At 42.3% G+C, this 22,602-nt stretch overlaps 1 protein-coding gene across 1 annotated transcript in view; it reads left to right on the top strand.

The window, feature by feature from the left end:
• Positions 1–22,602, top strand: part of TTC23L (tetratricopeptide repeat domain 23 like) — a 63,464-nt gene that overhangs the window by 34,144 nt on the left and 6,718 nt on the right. Inside the window, 6 exon segments of the mRNA XM_055126286.1 lie at positions 414–570; positions 2,440–2,565; positions 7,932–8,109; positions 10,151–10,198; positions 10,200–10,261; positions 21,890–22,008. Coding sequence (XP_054982261.1) covers positions 414–570; positions 2,440–2,565; positions 7,932–8,109; positions 10,151–10,198; positions 10,200–10,261; positions 21,890–22,008 — 690 coding nt within the window.

Below are 22,602 nucleotides of genomic sequence, written 5' to 3' on the forward strand. Positions count from 1 at the left end.
CAAGAAGCTTGGGGCGGTTGAAAGGTCACACGACCCTAGCAGTGACATCAGGACACATAGCGGTGACATCAGGACTCATCTGTTTCTGTCAGTGACTTCCAAACAGAGGTCCACAGAAAGCACTGGGAGGGTGCCATTGAAGCAGTTGTGGAACTAATTAAAAGGAGAGATGCCTGGACGCCATTCCTCAAGAGATTCCAACTCAGTAGGTCTGGGACGGGGCCCAGGCATCTATAGTCACTGCAAGCATCCCAGATAATTCTGACACACAGCCGGTTTGGGGAACAAAGACCACAGACCATCTGGTCTCTGGACCACCAAGCCCACCTCCTCTCCCTCCCCAGAATATCTTTGACTGAAGTCTGCTGCTTCAAACTTTTTCCTTCTTGTCACCCTCGCTCCAATCTCCTCAGGACTCCCGTGTCAGGCCAAGAAACATGCCGAGTCCGCCAAGACCATACTGCTGACCTGGAAGGGAAACATCGCGTCAGAGAAGGAGAAAAAGGAAATCCTGGAAGCTCTGGTCATGATCTACTATACCCTGGGAGTGGCCTGGCTCCTGCAGAACCAATATCCTTCCCTGCCCTCGCAGTGAGAGGACCTCGGTCACGGGAGTGGGCTGCAGTGGGGACTGGGGGGAAACCAAGACTCTGGAGCTCCATTTCCCGAGCCAGCCCCTCCATTAGCGTCAGATTTTCATGGAAACATCTGAGTATGACCCTCCTCGGTCTCTCCCTGGGAGCTCCCTGGGCTATGTCACCTCAGCATTTAAAATTTTTCTGAGTTTTTGGGTTTGTTTCTTTGTTTGTTTGCTTTTTGGGTAACACCCAGCGATGCTCAGGGGTTACTCCTGGCTCTGCACTCAGGAATTACTTTTGGCGGTGCTCGGGGGACCCTTTGGGATGCCAGGGATCGAACCCAGGTTGGCCGCGTGCAAGGCAAATGCCCTAGCTGCTGTACTGTCACTCCAGCCCCAGTTTTTCTGAGTTCATCCTGCCCTTCGTTGAACACCGCCTCCTGTGAAAAAGTCAATTACTGAACAAGGAGGACATGGGAATTTAAAGCACCATCTGTCAAACGAGGCTGCCAGCTGGGACCCCCTAGGGGTGCTTGTGAGAATTACAGCTGGGACGGGGAAATGGCACTCAATGGTGAAGCATGAGTTTTAGCCCCGGCACTGTGGGGCCCCCACTGAGTACCACCAGGTGTAGCTCTGGTGGCCTGTATAGCACCACATTGCCAGCCCGAGCACTGGACCACTAGGGTGTGCAGAGCTGGAGTGCAGATTGCCAGCAGACGACAGAGACAGGCAGAAGGGCCGGAGAGATGGCACAGCAGGTAGTGCGCTTGCCTGCACGTGGCCAGGTCAGGTTTGATCCCTGGCACCACCTATAGTCCTCTGAGCACTGTCAGGAGTGATCCCTGAGCAAAGAGCCAGGAGTCAGTACTGAGCACCACCGAGTATAACCCCAAATCTGAGGCAGGGTGCGAGGGAAGGAGGGCAGAGAGAGAGAGAGAATTATTGCTGTGAAGTCCTACCCCAGAGATTTTGACTAAGCAGGCCTGGCGTGCATCTGTTCACTGCCATTTTTACTGCTCCGGCCAAACTTTTTTGCTGCCCCGAACTTCTGATTTAATGGGCTCGCCGGTCATCTCATGTTTTTGAAAGGCTGCTGTGAATATTGTCTGAGAAGCTGGAGGCCAAGCAAAATAGAGGCAGTCACACTCCGTGCCTCGGAGGGGGGCTGTTTGTCCTGGGTGCCCCCGGGCAGGAGGCTAGTGCGCTGGGGTTGCTCCTTGCTGCTCTCTCCCCCCGAACATGCGCTAGGGCGCTGGTGTCCGCGAGCAAGCGGGGGGGCCTCAGGAAGCTGCACGACCCCAGTTTCTCCTCCATGTACCACCTCCTCCTCTGCTTTCCTGGGGCTGATGCCCAGCTTGAAAGGCAGCTGATCAACGGCCTTTCTCTGCTCCCCACTTGCAGGGGGTTATTCATGTCGTGGGAATAGAAGCATATTTGGAAACGAAGGGGTTTTCATTCCTGGTATCGCTCAAGGACCCGGAAAGTCCCTCTCAGGCAGCATGTTTCGTTCCTCTTTTTCTCACCATTCGTAGGAACCAACCTGGGAAACCAGGAGTAACTGTTGTCACCCGAGATACCTCTAGAGGAAATGGAGTGTGAGTTACTGTTTCCGCTCACACCTCCGCAGGCTCACCACCCAGCCCGCCCCCGCTGCAGGCCGCCGCTCGGAGCCCAAGGGTCTGCCCCTTTTCTCGACGGCTCTCCCTTCCCTGGCAGCCGCCCGATGTGGGAGAGAGAACAGGGAGCGCGTATTAGCAAGTGCCACATTGCTTCTCCCCCAGCCGTCTCTTCATTAGCTTCTCACTGGCTGTCCTGAGGTTTAGGGTTTTGGAGGGCTGAGATTTTCTTGACAGTTTCACTGGCCAAGAGGCTTATGTCAACCTGCAGAAGGCAGAGAGAAACATGAAGGAGCTCCGAGAATTCTACCAAGGGAGCAGCTGTGGGTTCCAGGTCTCAGAGAACGAGCTCGCAGTTGCCTTGGGCAGGTAAGACTCAGGCTTGGGGAGCCCACAAGCGAGGTCAGAGGGCTGAGGGTGTCCTGGGGCCACTCCCCAGCACCAGGTGGCTCCCCCACCTTCTCTGGGACTCTCCGGGACTGACCATCCCTGGCTATGATTCTAAACCCAAAAAAAGAAAAAAAATATGAAGCCTAAAGAAGTTCAACTTTATAAATGAGGCCTGGGGTTGCAAGGCTGTAGCCTTTGGATCAGGAGATGAAAATGTTTAGAGCAAAACAATGAAACAAGAAACAACCAAACAGTAACAATAACCACCTCCCCCACCCCCCCATGACCCACTCCCCCTAAAAATAAATAAATAAATAAATAAATAAATAAAACAAACCTTCAAATAATACCAAGAGCCATATTTTCCTCAACACAGACAGGGTGACACAGCTTCCTGTGCTGTGGTTCTTTGAACATGATTGCTACCTCCTATAACAAGTCTCACAATGGAGACGTTACTGATGCCCGCTTGAGCAAATCGATGAGCAATGGGGTGACAGTGACCTCCTATATGGGAAAGCAGGCGCCTGAATCACTGGTGAAACAGTAGTTTGGGGGGACTGATCTGAATTCCCAGCTGGAACAGTTCCTTGCATGCATCTTTAAAAACCATCTAAGAATAACTTTTTTTGGGGGGGGGTAATTGCTACTTATTGTTGTCATTGTGACTTCTTAGAAGGTCAGGAAGAGCTCTCTAATGCAGAGAGTTTACTGGAGGGCTCTGGGAGGGGAGCGCAGGCTTATTTGCAGGACAGTTTTCTTTCATATGGGATGAAGATGAAGTTCCTGGAGCTTGTTCCAGCCTGAAGAAGATTTCATGGTTTTGCAGTTGAGGTAGGGGAGCTCTGAGAATGAGAATATTTAAATTTGAGGGTCTGCTTTATCAGATCATCAGGGGAAAGAATTTTACTGCTCCCTAGATTTTTCAAATATTTCTACGTCTTTGAAAGCCATCTGTTTCCAAGCTGTGAGTCCGGGGCACAGTAAGGCAGAAGTTGATGGTAAATGCCTGCCTGTCAAACCGTGAATCCAGAAGACAGGGCTGGAGGGAAGGGGTGGAGGAGGTGGGGAGGAGGGGGGAGGGGGCTGGTGCTAGTCTAGCACAGGGTTTCTTTTTTTTTTTTAATTCTTTAATTAGTGTGTCACCATGAGGGTACAGATACAGATTTACACGTTTTTGAGCTTGTTTTTCCCCTCATACAATGTTAGCAAACCCATTCCTCCACCAGTGCCCATTCTCTACCACCAATAAGCCCAGTATCCCTCCCACTCCCCAATCCCATCTCCCCCCCACCCCACCCTGCCTCTGTGGCAGGGTATTCCCTTTTGATCTCTCTCTCCAATTGGGTGTTGTGGTTTGCAATAGAGGTATTGAGTGGCCACTGTGTTCAGATTCTAGTCTACTTTCAGCAGGCATCTCCCTTCCCTTGCAGCATCTCCAACCACATTTTACTGGGTGTGTTCCCTTCTCTATCTGAGCTGCCTTTTCCCCCAGCATGTGGGACCAGCTTCTAAGCCATGGAGCCAACCTCCTGTTACTTATTTCTACTATTCTTGGATATTAGTCTCCTACTCTGTTATTTTGTATTCCATGGATGAGTAGCACAGGGTTTCTTAATTGAGGGCCTTACGGCTTCCTGTGAACATCCAGAATGTTCTAAAGGGGCCACAGCCACATAAATTGGGGATGGCTGGGCCAGCACCAGATAAAAAAACAAGCAATAGAACAGATGGTCATGAGAAGGAAGCAGGTCTGAGGAGGACCAAGTCAGAAAAAGACTGAGAAACCCTTCTCTAGAGCAAATCAGCTATGGACTTGGGTCCACCAAGCAATGAATTAGACTTTAGTGAGGGCCTACAGCTCTCACACTGGAGAGTGGCTCAAGTTTTGTGTCTTAAATGAAAGACTTCTTGTTCCAGAACACACCAATATGGGTTTTATTCAGCCCACATTATTATTTTTTTTGAAAAGGCATCATTTAATAATTTCTTTTCATTGCTGAGAATGAAGATTCTATGTGCTCGCGCAGCCACAACAGCGGCTGCACAGTTTTGGATTTCTGATATTTTAGTTCAGTTCACAGTCTAGATGCATGTCTGTAAGAAGCCACTTTGGGTGCCAAAATGGGTTATAGTCTGTACGAGCAGAGGGTCTGTTTCGGGAGCAGCGGCTCCGGATCTTATCTGGGCCGAGGGCGTGCCAGTACCGCCCCCATCCCCTGATCGCCTATGAGCTACAGCACTGCAAAGTTCCTACCTCTGTCAGCCCACATTATTGATACTTACTATTGTGCTCATACTTTTCTAAGCGTTGGAATGTTTACTATGAATAAGTCCTTTCTAGATACTAATTCTATTTTTTTTCTTTTTGAGTCACACCCTGCGATGAACAGGGGTTACTCCTGGCTTTGCACTCAGGAATTACTCCTGGTGGTGCTCAGGGGACCATATGGGATGCTGGGAATCAAACCCGGGTCGGCCAAGTGCAATGCAAACACCCTACCCACTGTATTATTGCTCCAGCCCCTAGATGCTAATTCTAGGTGCTTTAGAGAATCATCTTCATTCATTCAACCTATAAGATGGGTAATTTTTATTATTTTCTCTTACTGATGAGAAAACAAAGATTTAAGTAACTCAGAATGTCAGAACTTCCAAGTAGAAGAACTAACATAGCAACTGGTGCCATATAAATATATTTCTCACTATCATAGATCAAATATCTAGTAAGGGCAAGTGCCTCAGGCCACTTTAGAGGTGGGAAAAGAAGGCAAGATTGTTTAGACCAGACAGCTTGGCTAATATCTCCCCAACGGGTTCTTGATGAGAGAAACTGCCAATTGGTCATTTCTGTCTTTACAGTTGAGGGAACTGATCAAACATTTTTATAAAGAATTAGGTTACATGCTAATTTTGTTAATCCTACTCTCCAAAGGAAGGAGAAATCTTTCTCCTTAAAATTAATGTTGGGGGCTGTAATGATAACACAGCAGGTAGGGCATTTGCCTTGCACTTGGCTGACCCGGGTTCAGTTCCCAGCATCCCATATAGTCCCCTGAGCACCACCAGGAGTAATTCCTGAGTGCAAAGCAAAGAAATAAACCCTGTACATCACCAGGTGTGACCCAAAAGAAAAAAATTAATCTTAACTATTGTGGAGTTATTTTAAAAATTTGTATACATATATACTTTTGGGAAGGGGTTTTGACCATACCCATGTGGTTCCAGGGATTGAACTGTTGTCAAGCAAGGCAACTGTTACATGCAAGGCAAGAGCTTTCACCCTTGTTCTATCTCTGGCCCCATATACACTTTTAATACAACACAGGAGTGCAAATGTCAGGGTACAGACTGTAGTAATATTGTATCTCTTCTCTATGTTAGGCGATTTTATACATACTATGTAGTCTAATATTCATGCTAACCTGGTATTTCACGTATTGTTTTTTTTAATTTATTTATTTTTAATTAGTGAATCACCATGAGGGTGCAGTTACAGATTTATACATTTTTGTGCTCATGTTTCTCCCATACAAAGTTTGAGAACCCATCCCTTCACCAGTGCCCATTCTCCACCACCGGTACACCCAACATCCCTCCTACCCTCCCCATTCCTGTCTCCCCCCACCCCACCCTGCCACTGTGGCAGGGCATTTCCTTTTGTTCTCTCTCTCTCTCATTAGGTGTTGTGGTTCGCAATAGAGGTGTTGAGTGGCCACTGTGTTCAGTCTCTAGACCACATTCAGCCCACATCACCTTTCCCCCGCATGGCCTCTGACCGCATTATACTTGGTGGTCCCTTCTCTAAGTTGCCCTCTCCCCAGAATGTGAGGCCAGCTTCCAAGCCATGGAGTCAACCTCCTGGTACTTATTTCTACTATTCTTCTATTCTTGGGTGTTAGTCTCCTACTCTGTTATTCTGTATTCCACAGATGAGTGCAGTCTTTCTATGTCTGTCTTTCTCTTTCTGACTCATTTCACTTAGCATGATACTTTCCATGCCGATCCACTTATACGCAAATTTCATGACCTCCTTTTTCTAACAGCTGCATAGTATTCCATTGTATAGATGTACCAAAGTTTCTTCAACCAGTCATCTGTTCTAGGGCACTCGGGTTTTTTCCAGATTCTGGCTATTGTAAACAGTGCTGCAATGAACATATAAGTGCAGATGTCATTTCGACTAAACTTTTTAGCTTCTCTGGGATATATTCCCAGCAGTGGTATTGCTGGGTCAAATGGAAGCTCAATATCTAATTTTTTGAGAATTGTCCATATTGTTTTCCAAAAGGGCTGAACCAGTCGGCATTCCCACCAGCATATTTCATGTATTCTTAATCTTGTTTTATTCAGAAGTACATATAGGAAGCTCAAACATGGAAGCTTTGTAACTGCATCTCAGTGAATCAAATAAAAGGGGGGAGAAATAATAATAATAAAGTAATTAAATTAACACTCTAAATTAAAAAAAGTAATGTGGAGTTCATGCCCAATTTAATCAGCTTAATCAATGCCTGAATAAATAGCAGTATTCCTACATTATTTAAAAAAAAATAAGAAGTACATATAGACTCCTAGAGTTTGACATCAAAGCTATGGCAACAAGCTTTTAACTACCCATCTTCTTCTTGGGCTCTTCACAAACTTGCTGGCTCTGGGAAGATAAAACTTAATGAAGTTCTCAAATAAGAAATTATATCTTCCTCTTTGTTTTAGAGAAAAATTTAAATGTACATATGAAGAAGAAAATAATTATTTGCAAAATCACTACCTAATCATAACTGCTTTCAACATTTTAGTATTATCTGTAGTTAAGTACCATTTATTACTTTTAACTTTGCATATTTTTAATTTTTCCTAATATAAGCCTAAAAATAAAAAATAATTTTTAATGCTCTAGGATTTTCTATGACATGCTATAACTTAATAACACCCCTTTTGAGAGGATTATTTACCTTGTTCTCTGTCTCCTGTCTTCTTAACTGAGGTGAAACCAACCAAACTAGATCAAACAAATGAAAGAAAAAAAATTGCCTTAGTCTTGAAAAAGAGGGTGCCAGAGGTAACACAATTTTGTAAGTAAATTATCTTATTTTGTGAATGCTGGCCATGTTTTTATTTGTCTTTTTTATACAGATGACATATTAATAGCTTTGATAAGTGGTAAACAGAGGAATATGCTGGGTAAAATGTGGGTCAGTAGAGTTTGTTTATAGCAAGGCTGGACTTGGAGCCAGCCGTTCAGTGATCTGGCCCAATTGTTTAGTCATAAGAATCTGTCTCTTTTGTGCCTGCAAAGCACGTGTCCTCTTGGTGACTTTCTGTCTTTGTCTCTTTTCCTGTAGAGCCTCCTTGGCCACCCAGAGGTTGAACCTAGCGCTGACATACTTTGAAAAGGCAATTGGCAATGTGATTGCTGCTAAGGGTGATCGGACCTCAGATCTGGAAAGCCTCTACGAGGAAATTGCTCAGATTGAGCAGTTGAGGAAGACCCACAACCAGGGCATCCAGTACATGCAACAGGTTGGTGGGTTGGCTGGAGCATGGTTGGGCACCCCTGTTTGGCTCCAGGCTCGGTTGCCAGAGCCAGGGAAGTTGGGTTGCTCAGAAGAACAAGGGCTGGGACTCACTTCCGTTTTCACCCCACATCCCTGCAGAATCACACAAGAGCCCTTCTCAGCTTTAAGGGTGACTCAGGAGAAACCACTGACTCTGGGTGGACATGTGTATTGTGTGACCTGATCTAAGACAACATTTCTCCTTCCAGGCTCCCCATCATCTGTCAGTGCTGGGAAGAAGTAGTTCAGCAACCTACTGTAAGAGGAAACGCCATCGGTGCAACTGAACTTATCTTTGACAAACATAAATGGCTTTGCCGTGAAAACCGTGGTATTTTGGTGAAAATTTGTTATTTGTTCTTTAAGTTAGTCTAGCTAAAGATGTTTTACCTGGAGGTAATAAATTTGACAAAATACCCAGCAAAACGAATACAGGAATATTGAACCTATCCCTAATGATAGGTTATATCATTATAACCTATAGCAGTATAGGAGCTTTAATGTATCATGTGCTTGAGGGATTTTTGCTTGGGGGCCATGTCCAGCAGTGTTGAGGACACACCCAGGGCAGTCCTCAGGCCCTTGCAGTGCCAGGGATCAAGCCTAAGCCTGCTGCATAAAATCCCCCAGCTTATTAATTTTCTATCTGGACCTATATCATGTACTTCTCCTGAGACATCTAGTTAAAATCAACTTTTGCCAAGCCAGAGTACAGCAGGTAGGTCATTTGCCTTACAGCCGACCCAGGTTCAATTCCTGACATCCCATCTGGTCCCCTGAGCACTGCCAGGAGTAATTCTTAAGTGAAGAGGCAGGAGCAACCCCTGAGCATCATCAGATGTGACTCCGCCCCCAAATTAAATTTTTCTCCTTAAGGGAGAAATCAACTTAAGACTTCAGGTATTTCTCATAGCCACAGCGTATCATAGAAAAGGTGTGGTGCTATTACCCGCACACCACGTTAGACTCCTTCTGAGCTCAGGGAATCCACAGTTTGAAAAGAAAACCAGTCTGGGTCTTGTGTCCGAGACATTCTTAAAGTAGCATTCTAATCACAATGGATGAGATGGTAATTATTCAGCTTTTTCTAACAACAAAAACAATAATAGGATGCATGGAATGTTCTTACTATGTGCACTTGAAGATAACTTAATTTGCTATGCAATAGCCTTATGACAGAAAACATTAATATTTTATCAGTATTCAAGCATGAGAACACTGAAGCACAAAGAATTACAACTCATTCCGTTGAGGTTGTGTAGGAAAGAAAGAAGCGGCACAGCAAGAATTTTAAACTTAGAACATTTGACCCCAGAACCACTTGCACTGTCTCATACATAATCTCTGGACCTCCTCAGTAAACCTCGAGGTGTTTAGCCTGTGAGAGAGGAAGCATAGGTGATGCTTTTCTTTGATGGTAGATGTGGAGTGAATATTCTAACTCTTCTTTCTACATATTCCATATTCAACACTAAACACTTACATTTATTAATTTAATCTTTACAGTAATGGTGACAATACTAATTTTGCCATCTGTTTTAATGAAATTACTCTGTCATCTTTATGTCATAGTGAATGGCTGAGCTGGTGTGAGAGCACAGTAGCCATTTAGACTAAACTTCCTTAGCTACTGAAACTTTTAAAGATTTGAGTTGAAGGTGATGATCTTGGTTTTACTGTGAAACCTATTTTTAAAATGGTACCATTTATTGAAAATGTACCCTGTAATAAGTCCATGCCCCATGCTCTGTATCATTTTATTTAATCTTTCCCAAACCCTAATCTGTTGGACATGACACATATTCCTTCTATATCTAAAGATACATTACTTGCTCAGTTTCACGGCTGGGAAGTAACATCTCTCAAACTCATCTCACATCTAACTCCATACTTTTTTATATGTCCACATTCAGTCAACTTGCAATTCTTTGAGGACTACAAGAAAGCCTGAATTGAAACTCAAACTTACTTGGGTACTAATGTGGTAACAAATTTCTCCATTTAAGGCCCATTATATCTATATTTATTTGTTCATTGAAGTCAGTCCCCAAACACAGAGAAATGTGCATTATTAGCCAAGGCTATGCCATGTCAGGAGTGGCTCAACACATGGGTAGGTAGAAAAGATGACTAGTTATAATTATTTCTCATATGGGAGAGGAAGCTTATTGGTGAACAGTCCCACTCAATATGGACATATTTTAGTTAGCCTGTGACAAAAAGCTAAGATTGGACTAGATACTATTTTGTACAATTCATTTACACATGAATTTAGTTACAATCCTATCTACCCAAATTATTTGGAACATTTAAACCAATAAAGTTATCTGATTTCTATTTCCTTTATTTCCTTAGAATCTCAACAAAATGCACCTACATAAAGCATAGAGCTCACACATGCTAAAAATGTGACCTGTGCCGTATCTGTTGATGAGGAAATTCAGTGATCAAAGAGAAAAACTGACTCCTCTTCATCCTCCATTCTCAATCTCCTTGACCCTTTCCTCTGGCTTATAAGAAAATGCTTGTACCTACTAGAATTTTGTTGATCTGTATCCTACAGTGAAGGTATTGAGAGCACTAGAGAAAAGCCAGTGATGAAATCATTCTTCAATAGCTGTCTGTCTCAGACAAAGCCATCATGAGAGTAGGTAGCTCTGAGACAGACACAGAGGGTCTGGGAAGGGAAAACCATGACCCACTTGATCAAATTAATGGACAGTAGTGGCTCAGTGTCCAACAGAAGGAATTTGAGGTTTGTGAAGAATGTAATTTACACATTTTAAGCATTGTTGATTTTCTCTGGTTATGAAAGGAATCCCTTTTCGTTTTCCTTTTGGAGAAGCCCTCCAAGCAACACTCAGAGCCCAGAGGCAACTTCTGCTGATACTCAGTCAGCTGGGCCCTAAGACTCAGTACTAGGGACGTAGAACTCAGTGCTACTCAGGTCATGTGTGGTGCCAGGGACCACCAGAGCCACACCCCATGGTACTTAGGCCTCTAGGAGTGTTTGGCTTATCACTTAGAGATGGGACTCAAACTGGAGTCCTGGGCATACAATGAATGTACTCCAGACCCCTGTACCATCCCCTTTACCCTTATTTTCTTGTGTTGATGTTTTATTTTGATTTTGGGGTCACACAACGATCATTCCTGGTTATGCTCAGGAGATCATATGCATATGCAGTGCCTGGACTGAGGCAGGGATGGACAAGTGCAAGTGCCCCAACCCCTGTACTGTCTCTCTGACCCTTCATTTTCTAGTTTTATATAATAGAGAGGAGAGAAGAGAAAATGTGAATTGAAGGGAAAATTTTGCATCCTGCTTTCCCCCCCAACTCCTTTTTTTAATTGAATCACTGTGGGATACAGTTACAAAGCTTTCATGACTTAGTTTCAGTCATACAGTGATCAAACACCCATCCATCTACCAGTGTATACTTTTCACCATCAATGTCCCCAGTATCCCTCCCGCCACCCCCACCCTTCCCACCCCTTGCCTCTATGGCAGACAATTTTCTTCTTACACTCTCTCTACTACCGCAACTCTTGTATTTCCCCATGCCATTAAATTCTTTTCAAAAATTACTTTGGTACCTTAAGACTTGTTTTCTTTTAGCATAAGTGTTCATCAAAGACTTCCTGATTCTATTTTCTAGCTATTCATCATAGGTATATATTTTAAGTTTCATTGCTTGCTCACGGTATTTGTATTTCACCTATATATTTGTTTTAAAAATGAGTGTATGGCCCAGGACTGATCCAAGAGGGGGTGGGCCAGCTCCCAACCTACCAAGCCACACTCGGTGCTCCTAAGCTACCGCCATGCCTCTGGCCAAACTCTACCGCCTCAGGACTGAGCTCTACAGAGATCCTAATCTGCCGAAAATTACAGATGCATGGGATTTTTGGCTGAAAGTTTCAGGCCTTCTCAGAGTCAGACTCCCCGTACTTATGCAAACTCCAGTCACACCCACATCCCACTCCACCATCATGTAAGCTCATCTCCTGGCCTTGTTCCAGAGACTCATAAATGAATCTCAAAAGAGATCAACTAGCCACAAAAATTTCTCTGATACCCCGTCCTGGCAGAGACCCCTGAGGCTACCTAAGGAAGGAGTGGGACAGCATCAGCCTTATCAAAGCCCAGCAGCCACACTCACACCCAAAAGCCACCACCCTCAGACTGCCCCGTTAAACATTCTGGATTTTCTGGAGCACACAAAAATGCTGAGCACTCTGGAAAATCTCTAAACTTTACAATGTTGATATCTCAGTAGTAACACACCAGATTGGATGGGAATGTAATATAGAAGCCAACCAATCTCAACTAACAAAAACATTAACACAGAAGGCTTAACTTGCAACAACAGTTTAGTAAACCTTCAGACCAGGACTTAATGTCCCCATGATGATAAACAAAAACCTTCCCAAATTTTCTCCCACGGAAATATTTTTTGATCACTTCATTAGCTGTGGGGTGGTAACAAGCAATATCATCACTGTCACTGTCATCACTGTCATCCCATTGTTCATCGATTTGCTCAAACGGGTGCCAGTAATGTCTTCATTTGTCCTAGCCCTGAGATTTTAGCAGTCTCTCTTTACTCATCCTTCCCAACAGTGCCGCATTGGAGGCTCTTTCAGGGTCAGGGGAATGAGACCCATCATTGTTACTGTTGAATACGCCACAGAGAGCTTGCCAGACTCTGACATGCTGGCAGGATGCTCTCGGTGCTTGCCAGGTTCTCCGAAAAGGAGAACTAGACTATAAGAGGTTGTGTGACCGAAAATGCGGCCACACGCTTTTGGGAGCTTTGTTTTGTAGTCACTGGAACAAGCAATATAAAATAAATTATTACGGGCCTGTTTGGGGGCAGGCTTGAGAGATGGTTGGGAAAATGGAGACAATGGTAAAAGAAAGGTGACAGTGGTCATAGGTTTGGTATTGGAATATTGAATGCCTGCAACAAATCATTCTGAACAGCTTTGTAAACCACAGTGCTTAAATAAAGTGGGGGGTGAGGGTTAAGTCTATGGTTATGAGACATTTAATCTATTATTGAGTCTATAAAAATGCTTTAAGTTTATGTATATGTATGTGTTTATGGAATTCGAATATTCCAAGTCTACCTAATTATTTTCTTGCATACTGATTTTCAACTTAAAAAATGTATTTTGTGAGCAGTCCTGAAAAAAATAAGAGGGGGAATCTATTTTGAAAAAATACATCCAGTGAAATGTACCAAAGCCAGGAAAAGAAAAGAAAAACTATGACTCTTCATTTCATGGCTACATTCCATACAAATTAACACGTTACCACTGGGAAATAGTTAACCAGAATAAAATATAGTACTGGGACACAAATCACTAAAATTAAAATTTGGAGGAATCCACACAAAGATATACTGGAAGAGAAGAAATTGGTATATTTATTTATAGAAAGAACTAAAACTTGTGCCCATCACAAAGCAACTAAAATAATTGGACAACCTGAATAAGCTCTTAATTTTTTGTAATTAATCTTTTTTGGGATAGTGGAGTAGTAGGGACTGTTTGGGTTATAGCCAGTAGTTCTAGGGCTCACTCTTGGCTCTCTGCTCAGGGATCACTCCTGACTTGGGGGTGCTTGGAGATGAATGCAGTGCCTGGGATCTAAGTGCTATAACCCACATATACACAAAACAAGCACCTTAACCTGGGTGCAATTTCTCTAGCCCAAGTAACTAAACTTCAGAGAAATAAATATCCAAACCCAGATTTCACAGGTGAATTTTACCTTATTTAAAGAAGGAGGAGTGGGGCCGAAGCGATAGCACGGCGGGTAGGGCGTTTGCCTTGCACGCGGCCGACCCGGGTTCGATCCTCGGCATCCCATATGGTCCTCCAAGCACCGCCAGGAGTAATTCCTGAGTGCAAAGCGAGGAGTAACCCCTGAGCATCGCTAGGTGTGACCCAAAAAGCAAAAAAAAAAAAAAAAAAAAAATAAAGAAGGAGGAGTGTGATTAAATTTTTAATCAGAAAATTAAGAGGGAATTCTTCTCAGTTCTTTTTATGAGATTATCACCTTGATAACAAAATAATTAAACTAACATTTAAGTATAATCAACAAAGCAAATGCAACAACTACTATTCAATACTTTTGACATACATATACACAAAACAAAAATCCTAAGGGCCCCCCTCCCCAAATATAGACAAGGAATAATACAATCTAAACACAAATCAAGAGAGGTCTCAATGCTGAAACAGGTTCAGGTTTCAGAATGTCAAGCCCTTATCTTTGTATTCTACCATATCAACAATTAGTGCAGGGGAATGGGGTGGAGGGGAACGCATGAGACAGAATTCAGCACTCATGATGAAAAGGGAACTTCTTTGATCTGATTAGAAGCATTCTTTAAAAATCCTACAATCAACATCTTGCTTTAATGATGAGAGATCATATGCTTTCCTCAAGATCAAGAGCAGAAAGGGATGTTTATTTTTATTCAATATAGTTCTGGAAATTTAAGCCAGTGTATGCCAGTGTAATTGGAAGGAAAAGACCAAAGGACCAGCAGCCACAATCGTATCCAACACCCTCTGGTACACAAAAGGCCCAGCTTCACAACTTCATGACTAACATCAAAGAGTATCAAGTCAGTGAATTGTCCAGTTCTGCAGCTCTTGGGATATGTGCAAATGTGGCCACACGACACCTCCAGATTTCACAATACTGACAGCCCAGTAGGAACACAGAAAATTAGATGGGAAAGTTTCATAGAAACTCACTTAAGTTCAATGAGCAAAACCAGTAACTCAGAAGGCTCAACTAGCACCAACCAGCTTAGTAAATCCTCAGACAATAATAACATCATTATGAGATACAACAGTCTTCACAAAATTTTTTTTTACTGAACTTTTTTTTGTAATTCCATTTACCATTTTGTTGTAACAAGCAATATAAAATAAATTATATTTTACCTGCCAAGGAGGCATATTGGGATGGAGGGTGGGGGTGAGCGGGGCATGGGAGGGAGGTGGGGAACTGGGGACATTGGTGGAGGGAAGATCATCCTGGTGGTGGGATTGGTGCGGGAACATTGAATGCCTGGAAATCTGTACTATGAATAGCTTTGTATACCATGGTGTTTAAATAAAGGTTCAAACAAGGTTCAAACATAAAAAAGGAAATGCCCAAAGATCTATCAAACTAGAGCTAATGAGTTGAGTTTAAGCTTACTAATTACACAGAATATATATCACCTACAAACCATAGGTGATATACAAATACATATTTGTATGTATTCACAACATGCCCCAGTAAACATATATAAACATAACACATACAATAATCTCCTTATCCCATAAACACTTAGGTATATATTCCACAAAATATCTTCAGGTTCTGTGATGCTGAAAACTACAAAACTCCAATGGAAGGAATCAGGAATGGCATAAGTCAGTGAAGGTATGCTATGTAATAGTTTGGAAGGTACCAGGACATGCTGCATAATAGGGTCTGTTCTCAAGAGAAACTATTTTCAACTGAGTATTGCCAGGGCCTGACAGGCCTGGGGTAAGGAAAACATCCAACTCCAATTTATTCTTGTTACATTGACCCATCTAAAGGAGAAGATGAAGGAGAAGCACTTTCAGAGTTCAGAAAGTAGATACACAATTAAAACACATCTAATTATCAGACTGTGGATCTGTGTCTTTCAATCTTTTTTACACCTGCGTTCTGGTTGAAAATAGAACTATTTTATGGACCACCAGAGAGAACCATTCTTTATGATAAGAATTTTTATACACTAATAGTGCTAAATAACACCACTACATGATACAGGCATACAGTATGTTAAGTGACATTAACTTCTTTGTGGAATAGTAGGAAATCTCTGCAGACCAATATCTGCCTCAAACTAGGGGTTAAAAAAAACATGCTATAATGCTATAGAACACTTCTTTCCCTGGCCCTTCACACACACCTTACCATCATATTATTAAAGATCTATTGGTCTTTAACTTTTGACCAGGCATGTCAGCTCTCAAGGTAAAAATTAAGTCTAATGGGGGACCAAAAACTGTATGAAGAGACAGTAAGCATGAGAACCAGACTCTGCTAGAGCAGGAGTGCTAAATGATTAGGTTAACCCTGCGCCAGGCTGTTTCACCAGCGCCAGAACCCTCCCCGCCCCAAGGGACCCAGCTCTGGAAGCCCAAAACATCCAGAACTCAACCGCCGCTATGCTCACAAGCCGCTCTCCACACGCTCTGGCTGAGCCTCACCCATGAGTGAACCTATTCCTGGACACTTCATACCACACACCCTACCCATACTCCAAGAATACCGCACCACATTTCATGGGGTTCAAAGTAGGAGGCAACCAATCTTAGAGGGAAATATGTATATTTTACATATATATAATATATATGCACACAGGGCTCAACCTTTAACAACATGTTACTGATCTCTTATAGAAGGGCTTAATGGCTCCTTGGTGAACTACAGCAATCTTCACACTCTTTCCTCTAAGGAAATTTTTTTGTAGCATTTTCAGCAGTTTTTCATAAAGAACAATACAAAATATATTACTTCGGTTCTGCTTTGTGGCAGGGGTTGGGACTCGGGATGAAAACATCTGAAATATGGTAGTGGAAGAGTGTAATGGTGGAGGGATTGGTGTTGGAAGATTAAATGTAGTCGAATATTGTGAACTACTTTATAAAATAAAAGTAGTTTAAAGTAAATTAAAAAAAAAAGATCAGGTTAGGCATTTCAAACAACTAGCTGATGACCAAGAGCAGGTCCTATCAAGAAGAGAGAGTTTCTTGGTGGTGGAATATGTGCACTGGTGAAGGGATGGGTGTTTGGGCATTGTATAACTGAGACTTAAACCTGAAAGCTTTGTAACTTTCCACATGGTGATTCAATAAAAGAATAAAATTTTAAAAAAGAAAAAGAAAGAAGAGAGAGTTTGCCCTTCCTCTGCTTTTTGTATGTAGTTCTATTTGGGCCTCATTGGATTGAAAGATGCCCACCACATTGATGAGTGAGCTTCTTTACTCAGTTTCTTGATTAAGATGCTAATCTCTCCCTAGGGATACCCTCAAATATAGAAACAATGTTTACAAGATATTTTGATTTCCCTGGGCCCTGTCAGATTGACATAGACACAAACCATTTCAAGTTCATCTTTGGGTATAATGTTAGATGGGAATTCTCTGAACCTTCCATTTGATAGTTTTGCTGTGGGCATAGATTGGTCTTAGAAATAATGTGTTGGAGCAGGTGAGATAGTACAGTGGGTAGGACACTTAGCTTTGTATGCTGCCGACTTGGTTCAATTCCCAGCACCCCAAGCCCTACCAGTAGTGACCCCTGAGCACAGAATCAGGAGTAAAACCTGAAGACAGCCAGGTATGCTGTACCCTAACACCAGAAAAAAATTATATTAATTATATTAGCATCCAAATACTAGGGAAGAGACTGATTTTACAGTTTAAGGCTAGAAAATTTACTAAATTTACTAAAAAACACCCTTATCCTACTACTTAGCAACCATATATATATATATATAATGATATAAATATATCATTTTCACTCAGGTATGCAAATTTTGACCGAAATCTCCAGGCTTTCACAAAATTATGGGTGACCTACCTTTTCCCACCCCGTGTCCCTGTATCCATCTCCTTGTATTTCCAGAAGCTTCGGCAGTCACTCCATGAACCATATCTGGCACCATGTATGCTCTTTCACTAGCCATAATCCAGAGGCTCATAAATAAATCTTAAAATTTCGAGATCAACATGTTGCAGAGATTCTTCTGGACCCTGTGCAAGGCTGAGTTGTCTGGGGTACTCTGGGAAGGGGGGTTGAGCCCAGCCCCCACCAAAAAGGAGCCCAGGCAGCTGAAAACCTCCACACTACACAATTGTCACCATGCTCTTGACCAGATTCCACTGCTCTGGACAAGTCTCATCCAGAAATTAATTTGTTAAAAAACTCATGTATGCAGGTTTGAAATCTTCAGGCTTTCATGGAGTCAGAGATGGGCTACTTCCACCCATCTCCTTGTACTTCTGGAAATCCTGGCAGTCACACACATGCTTCCAAATACCATCCAGTTAAAAATTTCACTCCAGCTGTATCATCTTGTTAAAAAAAATTGGACTTTCTGGAGCACATGTCCACGACTCAAACTCTACAACACTGATAAACCAGGAATAGCGCACCAGATTGGATGGGATGTAATGTAGAAGGCATCCAATATTGATCAACAAAATATTGACACAGAAGGCTTAACCTGTAACAACGTCTCAGTAATCTCTTATACAAGGGCTTAATAGCTCCATGGTGATATAAACAGTTTTAATTAACTTTCTTCTGAGGAAACATTTTTGTCATTCTTTCAGCAAATTATAACAAACATTATACCATAATAATTATTATTACTATTTATTATTATTATTTGCTTTTGGGGTCACACCTGGCAATGCATGGTAGTTACTCCTGGCTATGCACTCAGGAATTACTCCTGGTGGTGCTCAGGGGACCATATGGGATGCTGGGAATCAACCCGGGTCAGCCATGTGCAAGGCAAATGCCCTACCCACTGTTCTATTGCTCCAGCCCCATAACATAATTTATTGAGGGCTTGCTATGGAGGTAGGTTTAAGGGGTGGTTGGGAAAATTAGAGATAATGGTGGCAAGAAGGTATAAGGCAGTGGGATTTGTGTTGGTGTATTGCATAGTCTGTAACCACAGTGCTTATAGAAGGTATAAGGGGGAGGGGCTGGAGTGATAGTACAACAGGTAGGGCATTTGCCTTGCACGCGACTGACCCGGGTTTGATTCTCAGCATCCCATATGGTCCCCCGAGCACCTCCAGGAGTGATTCCTGAGTGCAGAGCCAGGAGTCAGCCCTGCGCATCGCCGGGTGTGACCCAAAAAAGCCAAAAAAAAAAAGGTGTAAGGGAGAAATAAAATTTAAAAACAATTTAAACTAGGGGATTGGAGCAATAGCACAGGGAGTAGGGCATTTGCCTTGCATGTGGCCGATCCAGGTTCAATATCTAGCATCCCATATAGTCCCCTGAGCACAGCCAGGAGTAATTCCTGAGTACAGAGCCAGGACTAATCCCTGTGCATCGCCAGGTGTGACCCAAAAAGCAAAAATAAATTTAAAAAATTTAAAAACTAAACAAATAAAATAAGATTATATCATTCTCTGCCCCCCCAAAAAAAAAACCCACAAAAATAAGAATCCATGGCTTTACTCAGAAAAGAGAAGTTCATGGACATAGCGATAGTACATCAGGGAGGATGTCTGCCTTGCATGCAGCTGACCCGGGTTCAATCCCAGGCATCCTATATGGTCACCCAAGCACTGCCAGGGTAATTCCTGAGTCCAGAGCCAGGAGCAATCTCTGAGCACCGCTGGGTGTGACCCAAAATGCAAAGAAAAAAAAAGAGAAGTTCATAGGAGTAAGGTGGGCTGAATATTTGATTTAGCAAAGATATCAAAGTGGTTATGACAAATATGTTTAAAAATTAAAGACATTTCAAATAATTTAAAGCTAAATGATAAAAATCACTTTAACAAGTATAAAATCTCAATAAACACATTTTTTAAAAAATCTATCCAAAAGGAAATTCTAGATTTATACAGTAACTGTTGAAAAATCCATACAGTGGTCTCAGCATCAGATTTGGCAGAAGAGAGAATGAAGTGACTCAAATGCAGGTCCCCAAAAATGACCCAACCCAAAGAAGAAAGAGGAGAAATGAACAACAGTAGATACCAATACACATGTAACATGAGCTCCAGAAGAAAAGTAAACAAATGAGGCAGAGAGTTTAAAGACATAATGACTTCAAACGTGCCAAGTTTGATTAGGAAGTTCTCCGTACCCAACAGTGTCAGTGCCACTAAATTAACCCCTACAAGAACCACAACTGGATCCACAACAAAATTGCTGGTTGGTAAAGAGAAAAATCTTAAAACTAGCAGCAGAAAAGCCGCTTAGTACAGGACAACAGCAGATGATCAGTGACCAAGTTTTCATCAAATAAAGTGAGGGTCCAATAATGTTCAAAATATTGCATCATACAATATAAAGTAACAGAGTGGGAGACTAACACCCAAGAGAAGTATAGATAAGAACCAGGAGGTCTGCCCCACAGCTTGGAAACTGGCCTCACATGCTGGGGGGAAGGCAGCTGAGATAGAGAAGGGAACACCTAGTAGAGGATGTTGGGAGGACCCACTCGGGTTGAAAGCTGCGTGCCGAAAGTAGACCATAGACCGAACATGATGGCCACCCAATACCTCTGTTGCAAACTACAGCATCCAACAGGAGAGAGAACAAAAGGGAATGCCCTGCTGCAGGGTGGGATGGTGGGGGTTGGGATGGGAGTGGTGGGAGGGATAATGGGAACATTGGTGGAGGAGAATGGGCACTGGTGGAGGGATGTAAATGATCACTGTATGACTGAAATGTAAACATGAAAGCTCGTAAGTTTGTAACTGTACCTCACGGTGATCACTAAGAAAAATTTTCAAAAAAAATATTGCAACATACTTCAACAAAGAATTGTGTACTCAGCAAAACTCTCCTTCAAAACTGAATTTGAGAGAGGCATTTTTTGAGAAAAGACGGGATCTGTCACAGGTTGATGATTAATTTGCACCTGTGAACAGGTAAAGATTCTATCCATCAATAGAATTTTCAGCAGTAAAAAGGGAGTGAAAAACTAATTCATGCAGCCCTCTGAACAGACCTCAAAAACAGTAGTCTGGGCTGAAGCAATAGTACAGCTGGGAGGGAATCTACTTTACAAAGGTGGTCGGCCCCGGGTTCAATCCCTGGCACCACATAAGGTCCCCAGAACGCCAGCAAAAGTGATGCTTGAGAGCAGAGCCAGAAATAAGCCCCAAGCATTGCTGGGTGTGGCCCCAAACAGCAACCAAAACTATACTGTGTGAAAGAATCCTTACAAAAGTCTATGTTTTTATGAAGCCATTTAGATGAACTTTCTAGAAAAAGAAATTTTACAAAAAGAAAACATCAATGGCTGCTTGACTGGGACTGGAACTGAAAGCAATCAGCCATAAAGAAGCATTTTGGGAGTAACAGATGTTCTAAAAATGGACTTTGTCATGATTATTTAGCCACAGGCTTTACTCTGTACAATTTCTGTAAGTTAACATGCTGCATACCAATTTCACCTTAACGCAATCGTAAGGGAAAAAAAACAAACCCTGCCTGATTCTCAGTGGCGTATGTGGACATAATTTGCTATTTACTTCTCTGCTCGCATTCTAGGTTGAGTACCTAAACATGTATTTGAAATAAAAGCCAACACACCACATATTCACACCAATATGCACACACAGAGTTGTACATGTCTGACACAGGAACTCTAGCAAACACTAATCTCTATCATAGTTCCTTCTAAAAATAGTGTGTCATCATATATTAGGGTTCAGTAAGTGACTTAACATTGCTCAGACATAAACTTCATTTTTTTATAAGTTCATGTTTTTCACCAAGAGAATGAAGTCAGAATATCATATCATACTGCTAAGTCATATTTCATATTTTTGTGTGACCTTTGTAGACCAGGAAATAGAATAGGCATGGAATTTAAGCTTGAAAATGACTAATCAGTTGAGTCACAGATGACATTAAACTCTTTAAAGGCTAACGACTTGCCTTGAATAAGTTTTCATTTTTTCAGATGTTGTTGAAGTATTTTTATGAAAAATATCATGGCATATCAAGCAACAGTAGGCCCAGAGGAATATGAAACACTGACAATCACTGAAGACTTTTGCAAATGGCCTGTACAAAATGGGGATAAACAGGTAAGTACATCAACTCGTAAAGATAGTGCTAGTTTATTTCAGCTCAAACACCCTTTTCTTCTTTGTTTTTAGTATTATAGTTTGATGGTGCTAGGGACTGAACCCAAACAGGCCTCATGCATGCAAGTGAGTATGTTAGTGCTCTATTATTGTCACATTTGTGGAAGGATGAGCTTATCATCTCTCAGTTCAGAAAGTAGAGAAGTTTAAGTAAAGTGGGAAGTAAAAATTGGTCTGGTTGGGGTTAGAGAGATAGTTCAAGAATTAAAGCACTGTCATCTCAGCACTGTTTACAACAGCCAGAATCTGGAAGAATTCCGAGTGCCCGAGAACAGATGACTGGTTAAAGAAACTTTGGTACATCTACACAATGGAATACTATGCAGCTGTTAGAAAAGTTGAAGTCATGAACTTTGCATATAAGTGGATCAACATGGAAAGTACCATGATAAGTGAAATGAGTCAGATAGAGAGAGATAGACATAGAAAGATTGTGCTCATCTGTGGAATACAAAATAAAAGAGTAGGAGACTAGCACCCAATAGTAAAAATAAGTACCAGGAGGTTGACTCCATGGCTTGGAAGCTGGCCTCACATG

Source organism: Sorex araneus, chromosome 1 (assembly GCF_027595985.1).
Source record: "Sorex araneus isolate mSorAra2 chromosome 1, mSorAra2.pri, whole genome shotgun sequence".
Classification (NCBI taxonomy): Eukaryota; Metazoa; Chordata; class Mammalia; order Eulipotyphla; family Soricidae; genus Sorex; species Sorex araneus.